The sequence below is a fragment of the Phaethon aethereus genome (genome assembly GCF_964289735.1).
Source record: "Phaethon aethereus genome assembly, chromosome: 1".
In the NCBI taxonomy this organism is placed as follows: domain Eukaryota; kingdom Metazoa; phylum Chordata; class Aves; order Phaethontiformes; family Phaethontidae; genus Phaethon; species Phaethon aethereus.
The window spans coordinates 89943638-89960769 of record NC_138575.1 but is presented as its reverse complement, the minus strand read 5'-3'; the positions used below and the strand labels follow the sequence as shown (position 1 = coordinate 89960769).

Sequence of the window (17132 nt, the reverse complement as noted above, 5' to 3'; positions counted from 1 at the left end):
AAGACTGCGATTCCCAGCTATGCAGCAAATCTGTTTCTTTCAACTTCTTCCCTGAAACCACAGCACTGTGTATCTTGCAATTCTGTAGTGCCGTTGTGCATTAAGCATTTCAGCAATAGATCAGGTGAAATGTTGTCTCTGATAGGAGGTATTTAACCTTTTAGTAATTACCTGGATCATGATATCTTTGCAAAAGAAAGTGATAAAAATCAAAAGACAAGCCTCCTTCACCAGGGAGAAAGGCTTATTATGAAACAGGGTCACATACTAAATGCTTTTCTGTTCCTTCAGTTTCCTGAATATATTTGTACAAAAGCTGAGGTGAAAAGATAGATACAAACTGAACTCACCTGGTTTGCTACCCAGCTGTCATGCACTGGTGCAAGTACTTGTTATGACAACAGTAAGGAAGGCACTCAGACTCCATAACATCTTGATTAAAATACCATTTATTTGAGTTAATATGGAAAAGAAAAAGAAGATAATCTTACATTCCTTCAGATGGTGGGAACCCCAAGTTGTGCAGCATTGGACGGACCTCCAATAAGGACACAGCACACTGTGCTGGTCCCCTCTGTGAAGATGTTTGCCAGCATTTTGGTCTTTAGAGATCTCAAAAGATTTTTTTTTTTTTTTTAAATCTATTCATTTCTACTGCCAAGCAAAAGGATATTCACATGAGAACATACTGCCTTACATTAAGATAAAGACAAGGACATAAAGGTGCAGTAATGGCCCTTACCAAGTGGGAGCTGCCTACAGGCTTCTTCTTTACAATTAGCCAGTGAAGTTCACCAAGGAATATGTGCAGCACAGCACAGCACAGGCCTGCACCTACTCAGGTCAGCTGCTACGTGGGTCACTAACTCCTGGATATACAGTTGTCTTCCATTTAGGATCACCTCACTAACAGCAAAAGCAGTCACAGTAAGACACTTTGTTCACTCTCTCAATGGCAGTCTATTATCCCAGAATACCATATGGCATCCTGACACAAGTGCTATCCAGCTAGCTGTATGCTTTCTGAGCAGGATGTCTTTTCATATTTACTCTGCCACAGAATCCCATATGGACCTGTCCAGAGCAAAAATGATAAATATTCTGGAATTTCTCCAGGACAGTTTGAATTTTTTTCAAGAGCAGAATTCTTAAGCAATCAGGTATAGTTCATATTCAGGTATTAAATGTACTATCTATAAATCATTCCTAGATTAGGGAATACTTCTCCACATAATGAATATTCTCCTGGAAATATAAAGAATCATATCTAGTAGCCCTGAGAGTTTTCCCAGACTCTTCTCTAGCAGTATTGACGTATCAATTATATTTAATTTGGAAAAAAAAAAGTGATGTTTTGTTTAGCAGTCCAGCCAAGTTTCATTTTTATGACTTCTGCAAGCTGAAGTAAGCGAAGGCAAAGATGCTGGTAAGGTCTCACAGACTAAGAGATAGTCTCATCATTCTTCAGCTCAAATTCTTAATATTGAAACTGTAAATCCTTGCCTGTGTTCTGTCATCAATGTGTTTATGGACAAAGAACAACTGCAATTATCACTATCAGTTGTATAAAATATTCCATATCAGAAACATGTGATTCTATCAGTTTGGTCATTCCCAGTCTTCATGCCCAGGACAGATTCTTAGGAAGATGGGCTCTACAGGAAGCAACTTCCAGGACACCTATGTAAGCCAGACTTCACACCTGCCGTAAGATCTGAAATGAATTGTGTTCAAATGAAGAGTATTCAATACAGTGCCATATCAATAATTCAGTTCTTTTCAACAGAGACAAGGAGAAAGGATTGTGTTCATTTTTATTTTACTGTTTGAGCATCATTTTTCTTCTCTTTCATCTTTTACCAAATTTTCTTTGCTGGTATTTCTCAGCTGTGCATGACGATATGACATACTAGTTCTAGAAGAACTAAAAATTGGCATACCAGTTAATTTACTTTCAATTTCTAGGAAAGGAAGCAATTTATTTTCTGCAAGGCAAGTTCTTCAGAATGTTTAAAAGCAGTAGAAATCAGAAATTAAAGGAATATATGTAGCTGAATGAGAGTTTAATCTGATGACTCTTTGGCTTGAAGTTATTTAAGTGATCTCTTACATGTCAAACAGTTTTCCATCCAACCAGGGGCAAAGAAGGTAAGAGCTGAGAGGAACACGCTACAGTCTTATTTTCTCAGCAAATAGACAATTGTGAAGACTGTCCAGGCACGTAATCTTGCAGAAACAAACAAACAACAACAAAAAAAAAGAGGGTATAAAGTACATTTTTTCTTCCATACCAGAACTTAAATTGTCAGTAATGAGAAGTAGTTTGTACTGAAAGATAACTTGAAAGCAAGGCATTACATGTGGTACCTACTGCAATCTTGCACATTAATTTGGCATTTCTTTTTCCAGTGCTTATTTATTTTTTTTAAATATCTTAAAACCATGAAGTTCTTCAATATTTGTATATACCTTTTGAATCTGAAAGCATAATTGTGTTTGTTTCCCTCCTCCAGCTATTGATAGGATATGAAAATGGGACTGTAGTACTCTGGGACTTACGATCTAAAAGAGCTGATTTGAGGGCTTATTATGATGAGGTAAGCAATTTCCATTAATTCAGAAAAAAAGTTATTCAGCGGTTTGTCGTATGCCTTATCAAGCACATGGATATTTATGTTAAGGCATTGCTTGTCCTGGAAGTACTATTTGTGCTATACTTTTGAACAAGTTACTGACGGTAGAAATCGACACCTGAAATCTCTCGTTCTAATGCATTAGGCTCTTCTGAGTGTACTACAACAGAGTCTCTTCCCCTTGAATCTGACAAGTTCATCGGCTTCTGTGTGGGCATCCTCAGTTGAACCGAGTTTAGTAATGAACTGACCTGAGATATAGCTATATTAGGAATTATGTAATTATCTTTACTGACTATTACTAGAACATTAATTAGAATGAAAGACGAATTATTTTGTAGGGCTATTAATATTACCTAGCACTCAAGATCTGATTAAAAGGTTTTCAAAATTGTATTCTCAGTTTTATCAGACAATTGTCTCTTGCCATTTGTAAGCAGATTGTATCAAACACAAATGCAGTTCTTGTATCAATAAACAAGTTGTTTCAAAAATAGATCTATTCCTAGTTATTATGATTTTAGCACTACCCTAGGAAAAAACATGCTTTGTTCTGCCAGCCCTTCTGTAAAGTTCACCATGGATGAAAGTGAAAGCAACGACAACTGCAGGTAAAAAAGGACTTTTTCTTTAAAGTGACCCAGACAGTAATTGGTTTCCTGTAGTTCTCTTTCCTTCTTTGTCTTTCCACCTTCTTCATGTAAGGAGTATACACATATATTTTCATTCTAAAAAGTAATCTGAATAGGTCTGAATCCCGCACTCTTTCAGGCCTGTTTTCACAGACACATTAACATTAAACTGAGCTTCAAGGTTGAGATTCTGAGCATCCACATAGCAAATGTTCTAAAGGACAGAGTAATTCTAATTATATAAATAATTAAATAAATTTTAAAACCCTGTTCTATTACTTAAGGCTGGACAACTTTTTCCTCTTACAGGTCTCCTGGGAGGATGGTCTTGTTCACTCACTCTTGTGCTCAGAATGAGACTGCATAAACCAAGATCTTCATAGTACCATTTCCATTATTTTTATTTGCTTGTTGAGACAGAGTGTTTGGGTGTTGAAAATTTCTCATACAATTTAGTTGTCCCACATTTTTCAGTCTTGTCCTCAGGAACTTTTTTTGGTCTTTTTCTCAGTCATGTGCTTTCCTCCTCAGTGGTTACTTGCTATGTCATTGCTCCACTTCGTGCAACTTGTGATGGCTTACTATTGTCTCCTGAAATAGTTGCAAGATTCTTCTTTTGTTGTGTGACTAGCCATTGTACTTCATTCCAGACTTTCAGGCTCTAGATTGATAATGTTCCGGATCTGCTAGGATTCCCCTAGGAAGCCCCTAAAAAGGGTTGCTTTTTAAATCCTGGGTTATATAGCTTTTGTGCATCACAAATGATTAGTTCAGCATGTGCCACTTGGTATTTGACACCAACCCAAGTTTTCAAACCTAAGCCTCTTCTTACAGATTGGTCACCTAAGACCACAGTCCAGAAAACATTGTTCCTGCTCCCCTTCACCATTCTACCTGGACTGATGCAAGGGCTCTGTGCCCTGTGACATCTGATCAATCTTTTGGTATCGTCGTTCTGGCGCTGAGCCAGCCAGGTGCAATTGCGGATTATCTGTGAGGTCTCAGATAAATTGCTGTAAACGTTCTGTATCTTCACTGAATACCAAAGTGCCTCTTTGAAAGGGATCTGAAAGAAATTAATCAAACCTCATTTTTCTTACTATCATGCGTTCTTTAGCATCAGTTTTGAAACTAATGTAGTCACCCTATTTGATGGTGAAAGGACTGGAAATCTCATCTAACTTACCACTTCCTTTTCTGGCATCTTTAAGGATTCTTGGATGGCATGATCTTTTCGGGTTTATCAGTGGAGCAGATACTTCTGTTCAGTATCAAAAATTGCCCTGGCACCAGGATTCTCCATTAAAGGATACTTTGTGTGTGCTGTGAGAAACAGCTTATTTTCTTGTCTTTGGTGGACTGTGAGTGTTCATCACCATGTGTTGAATGTAATCTTCTTCAGATACCTGTCCAGTTTGGTACTGTCACTCAAAAATAAATGTCAGCACCCTCAAGACTCTGTCCGAACACTTCTCCTTTAACAGGATCAAGCCTCAACTGGATTTCTCCTCTGTTACCCTTGACAGCATTGGATTTCAGTCTCCCCAGAGTGGCTGCTGAGAAGGAGGTTCTCTGTTTTTATTCAGATCTGTAGAAACTGTCACTGTACAGCACAGAAGCAAGTAGTTAACAGCAGATAGTTTTTGACACAGAAGAGGAAAGGAGGCTGGTAACTGAGTGTCTGTCTACAAATCTAAATATACTTCTTTTTTAAGTTCAAGATGGGAGCTATACCTGCTGACATTCAATTGTTATAGAATTCATTATCATGAATTTAAAGATATTTCTGTTCATACAGCCACAAGAAATGCTTTCATTTCATTGTCAGTGAGAAACGTTATTGAAAGGTCCTTTCCATTCAATTTTTTCACTATGTTGAGTGACGTTTTTTTAATTGAGGTCTTAGAAGTAGTGAACACACAGCTCAGGCGGAACAAATCCTCTGTATTTGCACACTTGAACAGTTGGCTAACAAAAGGATCATCAAGAGAGAAGGATTCTCAGTCCACTTGGACAATCACCATTTGATGAAGTGAAATCTTGCCTATCCTTTCTAGGCTGCACGGCATTGTCATACCAGTGTGATACTTCACGTCACATGAGACTTGCAGACATGGATACGAGACATTTGCTGCAGACTTCTCAGAATATGGGTAACCTTATGACAGGGAGGTGAGTTGTTCCCAACAGGACTGTCAGGATCTGTCCAATACTTGCAGAAGTATGCCCTTTCATTTCCCTTGCCATCCAGATTAATGCCATGGACACATTGCTCCTAGAATAAACAGCTCACTGAGACAACCCAATAGCTTAGAAGTGGTGGAGCTGAAGACTCTGCCCCCTGTTCACAGACCTGCAACTGCAGCATTTACAGCTGCATTCCTTACTCCACCTTCGTCATGCTATACTTCATGTCTTGAAGCTTGGGAACCTTTCACAGATAAAACATGTGGGCTCTATTCAAATGAGAGATGTTCCCACCAAGGATAGAGAAGGCTGTGCAAGTTGCATTATCTGGAATATCTCTGCTTGGTGTTCTTGTAAGCCTGCATCTTCCTTTCAAAGCTTCTCCCAGATACTTACAGTTTACTCACTGAAGCTAAAAGTAGTCCTGTCTCTCTTTTAGCCCTGCTGATGACCAGTTAGAGGCTGCCTCCGTTCATAGCTCCTGGTACAAGGAGTTTCTATGTTTTCTTCTCTACTGTGTCAAAGGTTCCCAAGAGACTAAAACGTTCTCGCTTGTGAAACACCTGGTGCCAGAGTGGAGCTCGAACCTCCTGCTAAAGAATCTTGTGTCTGCTCTTCAGAGATGTCAGCTGCACATTTGTTTCTGTGTGTGATGATGATCGTCATCTTCTCAGAGGCGATATGTATGAGATATTCAGGCCCTTTCAAACAATGCTCCTACACGATGCCCTCTATAAAAGGCTTTCCTTGCAAGCCCTTTTATAAATCCCTTCGAAAGTTTATTTCCATCAATTGGTATAAAAAGAGAGGACATAAATAAAACAGATCCCTCAAAGGATTCTCAAGCTATTGTTGATAGCTGGCAGACCCAAAAAGACAGCCATCTTCATATGCAGACTGTTTAAAAGTTTGACAGGTTGTGTCAATGCACATGTGATTCGGAGCTTCCTGAAGCGTAGTCATCATCTTTCGTTAGAATGCATTCCCAAAATGAAGCTGCAGAGTTCACAGAAACATTTGCCAAATGACATCTCCCTACCTTTATCAAGCACTATGCCATTATGGAAGTTTCAGATTGGATGTGGCCCTTGCTGTAAGGGTCCTGCAGTACTACTAGCACAAAGGATTCTTAAGATTCAAACAATCAGATGAGATGACTATGATGCTTGTTGAAAATATGGTTAAAAGTGGTCCTAGAGGCTCCATAAGATTTTCTCTAGTGGAGGAGGTTTGTGATTGGGAAGGAACTGAAATGGTGTTTGAGCATGTTTAATTTTGGTACGTGCTGAGTATGAGAGGAGATGGAATATATATGCAACCACTGTGGGTATTACAGAAGGATAAACATACCCAATCTGGAGTGATATGCTTTATGGGCATTCACTATGTGAACATTCACATGAGTCACCCAGCGTGATGAACTCCTCTTCTACGCAAATAACTGCTCCTTTTTTGTGCGGATGCTGAAGAAGTGGATCAGAACGCTAGAAATAGTCTATCAGGGAGAAAATTAGGGACTTGTTCCGTACCACCTGTCAGTATTAGTTGTGACTCCCAGCTGAGACCTCCAAGAGCAATTCTAAGTATTTCTTGCCCATTTGGGGGCAACGTCTAACAGGTGAGTTCAAGTTGTGCCTATGCCAGCTGTTTGTGACCAGAGCATTCCTCCTCAGCTTCGCTCCACAGGAGGCTCATGCTGGCAGGTGGCACCTGGCAGCTGAGCAGCAGTTTAACAAGCAGCGTGGTACAATTTTCAGCCGCCAGTTACCAGCTCCTGCCCAGACAGAGTTAGTGACTGTAACCACGTGAAATGTTTCTGTGTGTGATAACACATCAAGCGCAGATTCAAATTTGGCATGATAACAGGCATGAATGAGCTCATGTCAGGATTAATTTGCAGAAGGACAGACATGCCTTCAGTGTAAGTGAAGCAGCGCTCCCCACAGATCTAGAGCTCTTGCTACCTGAGGGCAATGGCGTTGGACTCTGTATATCTTTCTGTGTTATCTTTTGTTGCTTCAGTTATAGTTTGGCATCTTCTGGGTCTTTAAGAGGAATTGTGTGGCAACCCCCATCTGGTGGATAGAAGTTTGAGTGACACCCATCATGTCACTTGAAGATAAGAATCTGGAGTTCACTTTGACTAACATGACCATCTTACTAGTGTGCTAGCAGAGCATTCACATACAAGGCGTATCAGATTCCTGCTGAAACATCTGGGTCATCTTAATGCAAAGGCTCCTTTGCGGCTATGCTGTCCAGCCTCAAGAGATGAGTAAAGTTTTGGGAAAAGGTCACAACCTTTTCATTGGTATCTTCTGATATTCCCTCCAAACCATGAGCTGTTACCAACCACAGAATCACAGAATCACTAGGTTCGAAAGGACCTTCGAGATCATCAAGTCCAACCATTAATCCAGCGCCACCATGTTCCCTAAACCATATCCTGAAGTGCCACATCCATACGTTTTTTGAACACTTCCAGAGATGGCGACTCCACCACCTCCCTGAGCAGCCTATTCCAATGCCTGACCACCCTCTCGGTGAAGAAATTTTTCCTAATATCCGATCTAAACCTCCCCTGGCACAACTTGAGGCCATTTCCTCTTGTCCTATCACTAGTTACTTGGGAGAAGAGGCCAACACCCTCGTCGCCACAACCCCCTTTCAGGTAGTTGTAGAGACCGATAAGGTCTCCCCTCAGCCTCCTCTTCTCCAGACTGAACAACCCCAGTTCCCTCAGCCGCTCCTCATAAAACTTGTGCTCCAGACCCCTCAACAGCTTCTCTGCCCTTCTCTGGACACGCTCCAGCACCTCAACATCCTTCTTGTAGTGAGGGGCTCAAAACTGGACACAGTATTCAAGGTGCGGCCTCACCAGTGCCGAGTACAGGGGCACGATCACTTCCCTGGTCCTGCTGGCCACACTATTTCTGATACAGGCAAGGACGCTGTTGGCCTTCTTGGTCTTGGCCACCTGGGCACACTGCCGGCTCATGTTCAGCCGGCTGTCAACCAGCACCCCCAGGTCCCTTTCCACCGGGCAGCTCTCCAGCCACTCCTCCCCAAGCCTGTAGCATTGCATGGGGTTGTTGCGACTGAAGTGCAGGACCCTGCACTTGGCCTTATTAAACCTCATATGGTTGACCTCTGCTCATTGATCCAGCCTGTCCAGATCCCTCTGCAGAGCCCTCCTACCCTCCAGCAGATCAACACTTCCACCCCACTTGGTGTCATCTGCAAACTTACTGAGGGAGCACTCGATTCCCTCATCCAGATCATCAATAAAGATATTGAACAAGACCAGCCCCAGAACTGAGCCCTGGGGAACACCGCTTGTGACCGGCCGCCAGCCCGATTTAACGCCGTTCACCATGACTCTCTGAGCTCGGCCATCCAGCCAGTTCTTTACCCAGCAAAGAGTAAACCTGTCTAAGCTACGAGCCGCCAGTTTCTCCAGGGGAATGCTGTGGGAGACGCTGTCAAAGGCTTTACTAAAGTCCAGGTAGACAACATCCACAGCCTTTCCCTCATCCACTAGGCGGGTCACCTGGTCATAGAAGGAGATCAGGTTGGTCAAGCAGGACCTGCCTTTCATGAACCCATGCTGGCTGGGCCTGATCCCTTGGTTGTCCTGCAGGTGCCCTGTGAGCACTCTCAAGACCAACCGCTCCATAATCTTCCCCGGTACAGAGGTCAGGCTGACAGGCCTGTAGTTCCCAGGATCCTGCTTCCAGTCTTTCTTGTAGACGGGCGTCACATTGGCAAGCCTCCAGTCTTCTGGGACCTCCCCTGTTAACCAGGACTGCTGATAAATGATGGAGAGTGGCTTGGCAAGCTCCTTCGCCAGCTCTCTCAGTACTCTCGGGTGGATCCCATCAGGCCCCATAGACTTGTGGGTGTCCAGGTGGTTTAACATGTCCTTAACTGCTTCCTCCTGGATTATGAGGAGTATATTGTGCTCTCCATCCCCATCTTTCAGCTCAGGAGGCTGAATACCCTGTGGATACCTGGACTGGCTATTAAAGACTGAGGCAAAGAAGGCATTAAGTACCTCAGCCTTGTCGTCGTCCTTGGAGACAATGTTCCCCGCCATATCCAGTAAGGGATGGAGATTCTCCTTGCCTCTCTTTTTGTTGTTAATACATTTGTAAAAACATTTTTTGTAAAACATTTTTCTAAAAACCGTAACAGTCAATATACTTATTAAAAGAGGAAGACCAACAGGGAGTTTTGAGTAGTGACCTGTAGCACTTAGGCTTATTTCTTGTCAGCTTAAGCAAAATTGATATGAACAACTCCAATGCTGACTTATGAATACCCAGGCATGATTTTAAAGTTATTTGGATAAATCAGGTAAATGGCCATATGCAACTGTAAGTACATACATAAATGCCTTAGCATTTCCTGGGTTGCAAAAATTGAAATTTATTAAAATGCATTCAAAAAATAGGTCCCTCTTTATTTACATCTACATAAAAACATGTTGTGTTTTTTGCTATTTGACAGCTAATATTTCTGGAAGGGAAATGGATTCAAGGGAAGATTCTGTGAGTTTGTTCTTATGAGGGGAGTGTGTGAGAAACTGTGGTATACAATGAAGAAATACTTTGTTTTGTCAGAAAACGACTTTTGTTAGTTATCCAGCACATACCAGTGAAAATGAAAGACTGACTTACACCATAATCCTTTCAGCTCGTTTGATGTAATTATGGATATTTTCAGTCAGTTCCACTAATTATGTACAAAATACTAAGAACGGTCTATTAATTTTTGAAGTGTTGCTTTTTGGCATACGGAACATTTGTTATGTGGTATTTGGATTGTGTACATAGGAGTGTGATATTCCTCTTATCTGAAGCATTATCTGTTCCAAGAATATCTTACATCATTGTTTGGTTAATTCCCTATATCAATGAAACAACCCTGGTCTCCTTAGTGGTTTTGTTTTTGTATTAAGCATCTCAGATTTCTGTGTATTTGGTCTGAAACTTAAGTATGTGGGAGGAAAAATTATTCAAGAACAGAGTACTATTTCTACTTTTCCTAAGTAGTCCTCTGGGGAAGACTGCATGTGTTGTATGTTACCTGTAAAACTTGTCACACAGAGTTCCCTGTGTTGTATTTGCCAGATGAGATACTTCTAAGGAGAGCTATCAGACATACTGCGATTGCACTGTATGTCCCTTGTTCTTCTACTTTTACCTTATTACCCTGTTACTTCAATTTTGGTTTGATTCAGTACCGGCTTTCTTACATTTTTGTGTTACATTAACATTTATAATGAATTGTTTTGCTTGACTAGCAGCAGATTACAGCCACTGGTTACCAAAAAGTGCTGGTAATGGACTTTAGATGAACAAGAACCATCCAACTGTTGATATACCATTTGATTATTATAAACCAAAGTCATACATTAAAATATCATTAGTGTAAACACTGTGTTCTGTTTCAGTCTCAAGTTCTTCTTTCATTTCTGTAGGCTATTCATTCTGTTGCTTGGCATCACGAAGGGAAACAGTTCATGTGCAGTCACTCTGATGGCAGCTTGACCCTATGGAATCTGAAAAGTCCTAACAGACCATTCCAGACCACAATTCCACATGGTAATTTTGATAGTTAAAATACCTAAGAAGCAATACAATATTCTCCATGCTGTTAGCAAATATATACATTTATTTCATTTTTTATCGTAGCCCAGGGCCAGAGTTGCGTCTTTTATAAATGTTTTAATCTGCAAAGTAGCTGCAAAATCAGCTATAAAAATCAGAGAGCAATTCTGATCATTTTTTTTTTAAACTGGTGTCATAAATATGTCTTACTCAGTAATATTGCTCTAATGTCTTCTTTTATCCAATTCATCTTAATAGTCTGCTGCTGGTCTTTGATGGCCTCAGGCTATGGGATTTTCACATTTCTTTATTTTATATTTTGTACTTACGTGACCATATGTGCAATTTTCACAAGAAGTAATACATTTTGCAGAAGGCACTGTGTTGCTTGTTATGGAGATGGTACAAGGCTTCCCAAGTCACTGCAATGAAGAATTTAAATGAGCCATATTAAGAAATGGCTGTACTTTTTATGGCTAGAACTTTATATGCCATTGCTTCCTATAAATGAGGTAAGAAGGTATTAATTCAATTGCAAATCAATACATTACCAAGAAGCCTGACTGGATGGAGAAGGAGGAAGAAGGGGAAGGCAAGATCTGTGTAGCCCAGAAAAGATTTAGCATTTTCTTAAATTTCCTAATTCCTTTTATCGTATCATTTTTAGTCATAGAATTGTACTTTATGTCAGAAGGGACATCTCAGAGGTCATCTAGTCTAACCCCCAGCTCAAAACAGGCCTGGTTAGATCAGAGTTAGCTCAGGACTGTGTCCATGTCAACCGGACACTTGAACACTTCCAACGACAAATTGCACAACCTCGCTGGGTGATGTCTTCCAGTATTTAATAACACTCATAAAAAAAAAATTTTTTTACTGATATCTAACCAGAATTTCCTATGCCACAATTTGAGTCCTTTGCATCCCGTCATGTCTCTGTGCACCTCTGAGAACAGCCTGGCTCCATCTGCACTGTATCATCCCATCAGGTTTTTTGTCAAAAGCAAGCATAGGCTTTCTAAACTAACAAAACCAAAATTGTTGGGGTTTTTTGGTTTACAAGTGACTTTTCTCTGACTTGAAGGAAGTACTGAGCCGTAATTAACCAAGAACTCATGAATTTCAGTTGTACAATTCATTCAATTTTAGCACTCAAATAGTTACACTCCAGAGCATGTAACATTTTGTCAACAAGGAATTGAATCTAAGAATTGCCTAGGAAAAAATAAAGCTGTTTATGGTCATAATATGTTCAGAAAAAAGGTATAGATTTGGTCAAATTCATTAATTATTAGTTAAGTGTCATCCTTCTTAGTAATCTGCATGGTTTTTAGATGTCTTTGAAATGTGGTCTATGGTCCTTTAGATGTACATGGCAGTAAAAACATAAAGCCATAATAAATATAATTAAGTTAGACAAATGCATATTTTGTGGAAATAGGAGCTAACACTCATCATCTTCTGTAGCTGTAAAGTTCCATTCTCTTACTGCTTATATGTAAGTTGCTTCTATGTGTATGTTTCGGTTTGATAGTTCTATTATCATAATGTTTTAATAAAGTTTTCATCTTTTTTCTGTCCTTAGGAAAAATTCAGAGAGATGGAAAAAAACCTGAATCTTGTAAACCCATTCTTAAAGTAGAGTACAAGACCTGTAAAAACAGGTATGTTTTTAATTCTGTAATTAACTCAATATTACATTCCTGAGTTAAAGTCCTTTTAGAATCCCTCTTTCTTTTTGCAAACCTATTTATTATTATTTAAAGGTACTAATCCTATAATGTAAACTTGTATGTGCTATGTAAACTTATAATTACTATGTTGTTTTTTTTAATACAGTGAACCATTTGTGATATTTTCTGGTGGATTGTCATATGATAAGGCTTGTCGAAGACCAAGTTTAACAATCATGCATGGGAAAGCAATTACAGTTCTTGAAATGGATCACCCTATAGTTGATTTTTTAACTCTTTGTGAAACCCCATATCCAAATGGTGAGTTTATTAAGCAAAACACAGTTATGGAAAACGAAGATTAGGTGATCTTCTCTCATACCTTAATTCCATTTCAGGGACTTCCATTCTCACAGTTACCTCCATCTCAAGAAAACCACGTCACTGACAGTAACTGGAACTTGTTTGCATTCTCGATACAGGAAGCAAGTAATGACTGGACAATAGAGCATGCATAAATCTCCAGATATAAGCTTGAAACACATTGGTTAGCATGACGAAATATTGCTATTAATCAAAAAGATGTGCCTATATTTCTAACATTTTTCATAAGGCTGAAAATCTACAAATTGCTAAATTATTGAAGATTAAACTATCACTTTTCTGCAAAGAAGTTCTTACACTTCAGCCTAAATTGAACTGTTAAAAGTGTTTTGCTGCATATTGTGTGTCTGCCAAATTCTGAAGTACATTCACAGAAAAGCCAGAAAGTAAATGAAGAAAAGCTCTAATTCAAAAAGAAACTAATTTTAGCATTTTAAGCCCTCAAACAGAGAAGTAAAATAAATCATATATGTAGCTAAATCAAATATATATTAAAAGCACTCTGTAAAGATAAGGTGTATATTTGTTTCAATGTCATGCAAAAATTTAATTTTCAGTAATCAAAGTTAGTTTGGCCCTTCATTTAACTGTGGCAAATACAGCGACACTTCCCAGTACTAAGATTTTGTAGGCCCTTCCCTGCTCACACACTAATATTTAAAAATTTTGGTTGAACCCCTGTTATTCATAGCCTTGTATAAAAACAGGCCACAAATAATTTGCATTTGTAGCTGGCCTGAAAGGAAGGTAAATCAGTTGCTGTCAATTTACTCAGCCTTTTGGCATCAGCCATCTGAAGAGTGTACACTGAGCTTGTACATCCTGGAATGGTTTTCTGCTGTTGAAAAGAGAGTGGAAATTTAACATTTATACTTTTTAAAATAACTTTTATGCTATGTAAACTAATGCACCCTATGCATTAAGGGAAGCATTTATTTGTCTTTTTAATTGTTTATTTTTTATAACAGAAAAAGGCATTAAATAAAAAAATGAATTATACAATTTCCTAAAGAGTGTACAGGAGGAAGGAGCATGTCAGTATCTGAATTGAACACAGCAGACTTATAGGATTTCTTTGGAATATTCTGTTGGAATCACGTTGGAGATGAGGGCATTGTGTATCATCAAGCAGACTGCACCAGCTGTTCAAAATCTGGTTTTGAAGAAGTTGTACACAGTGGAAGTGTTACTATTGGGCGGCAAAAATACATTTTCTGTATAATAATTGGATTCAACAATGCACTAATACACACAACTTGTTCATACTCTATTTCTTTACTTTCAATATACCGTCATGCTGGCATGCTATAATATGCCAATTCTATTTCTGCTATGTAAGTTGATCAGCAATACTGGCCAAAAGTAATTTCTCAGTTCCTGTCTGGCCCTAGTTTGCAGATGTGTCTAATTTGTGGACATGTCTAAGATTTGTACCTCAAAACTTTTATTTAATACACTGCGAATGTTTAGAGGACATAAATGTGACTTTCTTGTTTAAAATGACTAGTAGGAGAACTCCATGTCTTTTATACTTGATTTGTTGCTTTACAGAATTTCAAGAACCTTATGCTGTGGTTGTGCTTTTGGAAAAAGATCTTATTGTTGTTGACCTGACACAAAGCAAGTAAGTATGAAGTCTTATATGAAGTTATTTGTATATCTTAACTGTCCAGCAAATGATGATAAAAATCTAAATGTCATTCTACTATCCAAAATTATTCACTCTTCGTAATAATTCACTCTATGTTTACCTACACCTTAAGAGCGAAGATCAGCTAATCAACAGGCGCTTATGATAATATTTGTTCTAAAGTTTGAGAATAAATCTAAATCTGTGGTCCCTTCAGCATAGCCCTCAAACATTCAGTCAACATTGAAGCTAAGTAATACTTAGTCACAAGCCAAATTATGACCTGAATGTGTGTTTTGGAAACTAGATCCAACTACTACTTATATACATGCCTAACATCACTAGACTTCACAGAGACTACCACTTAATTATTTACTTAAGTATCTCAATAAATAATGTCATTGATTTATAGTGTGTCTACAGGATTATTTCAAGATCCAGTTGCTGGTTTAAATGACAGATAGTTCTTTCACATCAGAATGCATGTTCGTATCAAAGAGGAACTATACATCATGTAATGCAGAATCCAATTCTTACTTATTTTGTTCTGCCTTCAGCACTACCAGTAGTATATAACCACATTCACCCTGGTATAACTAGGAACAGATTTTGTCCCTAATGTCTTGAAACATTTTAAGTGAGTCATATTCTGATCTCACTTACTTTCAAGAACAATTCAAACCATCTCAGCAATATAAAATGAATGTAATTGAAATCAGAACCAAAGTTCCTCCATTTCTGAATTGTGAATAACATCATGCAATCTGCCAGAAGTGAGCCCTTCCTTCTTATCAGACCGTCCAAAGTGACGGAAGTGAGAAATAAACTGAGATCTACTTCATCTGTTATTGCAATTGTTCATTGTAGAATCAGTAGTCTACCAACCCAATAAGCTAAGCTGCTCAATATAAAATCCACAGTTGCACAAGTAGTTCTTAGATGATAGTATGTACCATACCCATGAACCTGAAGATTTTAGAAAATGTGTCACTTCTGTATATATAAGACTTTGAGATGTTGGGGAAAATTAGATCCTAATCCTCCTTGGCACAAGTCTTTCTGTTAGCCGTAGGAACTAGTCACATGATGGGTATTTATGTTACAAGAGGATTCTTGTCACAGCAGTGGAATTTTTATATCTTTATTTGAGTAACTACACATTATTATTGATGTTAAAAACAATACATATGTTTGAATAAATAAGGGAAAATGTACTTTATTAGTAATGACTTGACTTAGATTCTGTTATGCACTTAATATAAGACTATGTTTTCTTTTATGGCTCAGTGTGTCACAGTGCTTCTAATAAATTGTCTTCCCTAACTAGTTTTCCAATCTTTGAAAATCCATATCCTATTGACATTCATGAGTCACCTGTTACCTGCACAGAATATTTTGCGGACTGTCCTCCAGATCTGATTCCTGTACTCTATTCTGTAGGAGCAAAACATAAAAAGCAAGGATACAGCAATAAGGTAAACAAAACCAATATTTTTTTTAAACAAAATAAGTAGATGTACAACCTATGTTTTTGTAACACCTTACTAAATTATTTTCATTTTACTTCTTTAATAATCACTTTCAAGTTGGTCCAAAGAGCTGCTCAGCAGCATGCTTATGTCCTGGTATTTGTCCCTCAGTAACACCATCACTTAAGCACAGCCATTAATGATCATTATATAGGACTTAATCATTAGGCTGCTGGAGTTATGCTGGATCACATTAGGTCAAAGGAAGGCTGTCAGTGTACAATTCAAATTTGCATGGATATGTTATCTCCATCAAAGAAAAAAGTGAAAACATTAGAACGGAGAGAAGCTAGCAGAAGAGCTTCTGTGAAAGTTGACGGTTGACAGCATGTCTGTGCAATTTTTATTAAATAGGGATATTAATAATTATTTTACTGAGCTACTAAAGTCTTAATGTAATGATTTTAGAAATAGGACAAGCTGCAGAAATAAAAAGAGGAAATGCAATTACTTTATAAATTTCAAGCATTAATCTGGTTTATGTTTTGACTAGAACTAATCTGCCATAATAAATAAATTAGAGAAAACATTGGGTCAACAAATCAGACATAATCAGTTTTCTATTCGTATTAACAGAAGTATTCTATTTTTCTATGAACTGACAAACTAGGCCCTATCTACTTCTTTGTGATCTTGCTTCAGCAAAGTACTTCAGAAATTTTTTTTTTCTTTTATTTGAATTTGTCTACTTATCTATCCCTACTTCATATACATAGTTTCCCAAACTTTTCACTTCCTACCTGTATTCATTGCACACTCTCTTATTCACTTACTTTACTTGTGCACATACAAATATACATTCTGAATGTAGGTAGCCACTCATTTGCCACCCACCCATTTCTGTACCCACAG

At 38.5% G+C, this 17132-nt stretch overlaps 1 protein-coding gene across 2 annotated transcripts in view; it reads left to right on the top strand.

Moving 5' to 3' along the window:
- STXBP5L (syntaxin binding protein 5L) overlaps positions 1 to 17132 on the top strand; it is a gene marked incomplete at its 3' end in the record, with an annotated part of 212603 nt that overhangs the window by 119629 nt on the left and 75842 nt on the right. For both annotated transcript variants that reach the window (XM_082013863.1, XM_082013862.1), the window contains exons 7-12: positions 2514 to 2597; positions 10935 to 11058; positions 12650 to 12728; positions 12904 to 13058; positions 14673 to 14745; positions 16079 to 16226. In XM_082013863.1, coding sequence (XP_081869989.1) covers positions 2514 to 2597; positions 10935 to 11058; positions 12650 to 12728; positions 12904 to 13058; positions 14673 to 14745; positions 16079 to 16226 — 663 coding nt within the window. The remainder of the gene's footprint in view (positions 1 to 2513; positions 2598 to 10934; positions 11059 to 12649; positions 12729 to 12903; positions 13059 to 14672; positions 14746 to 16078; positions 16227 to 17132) is intronic.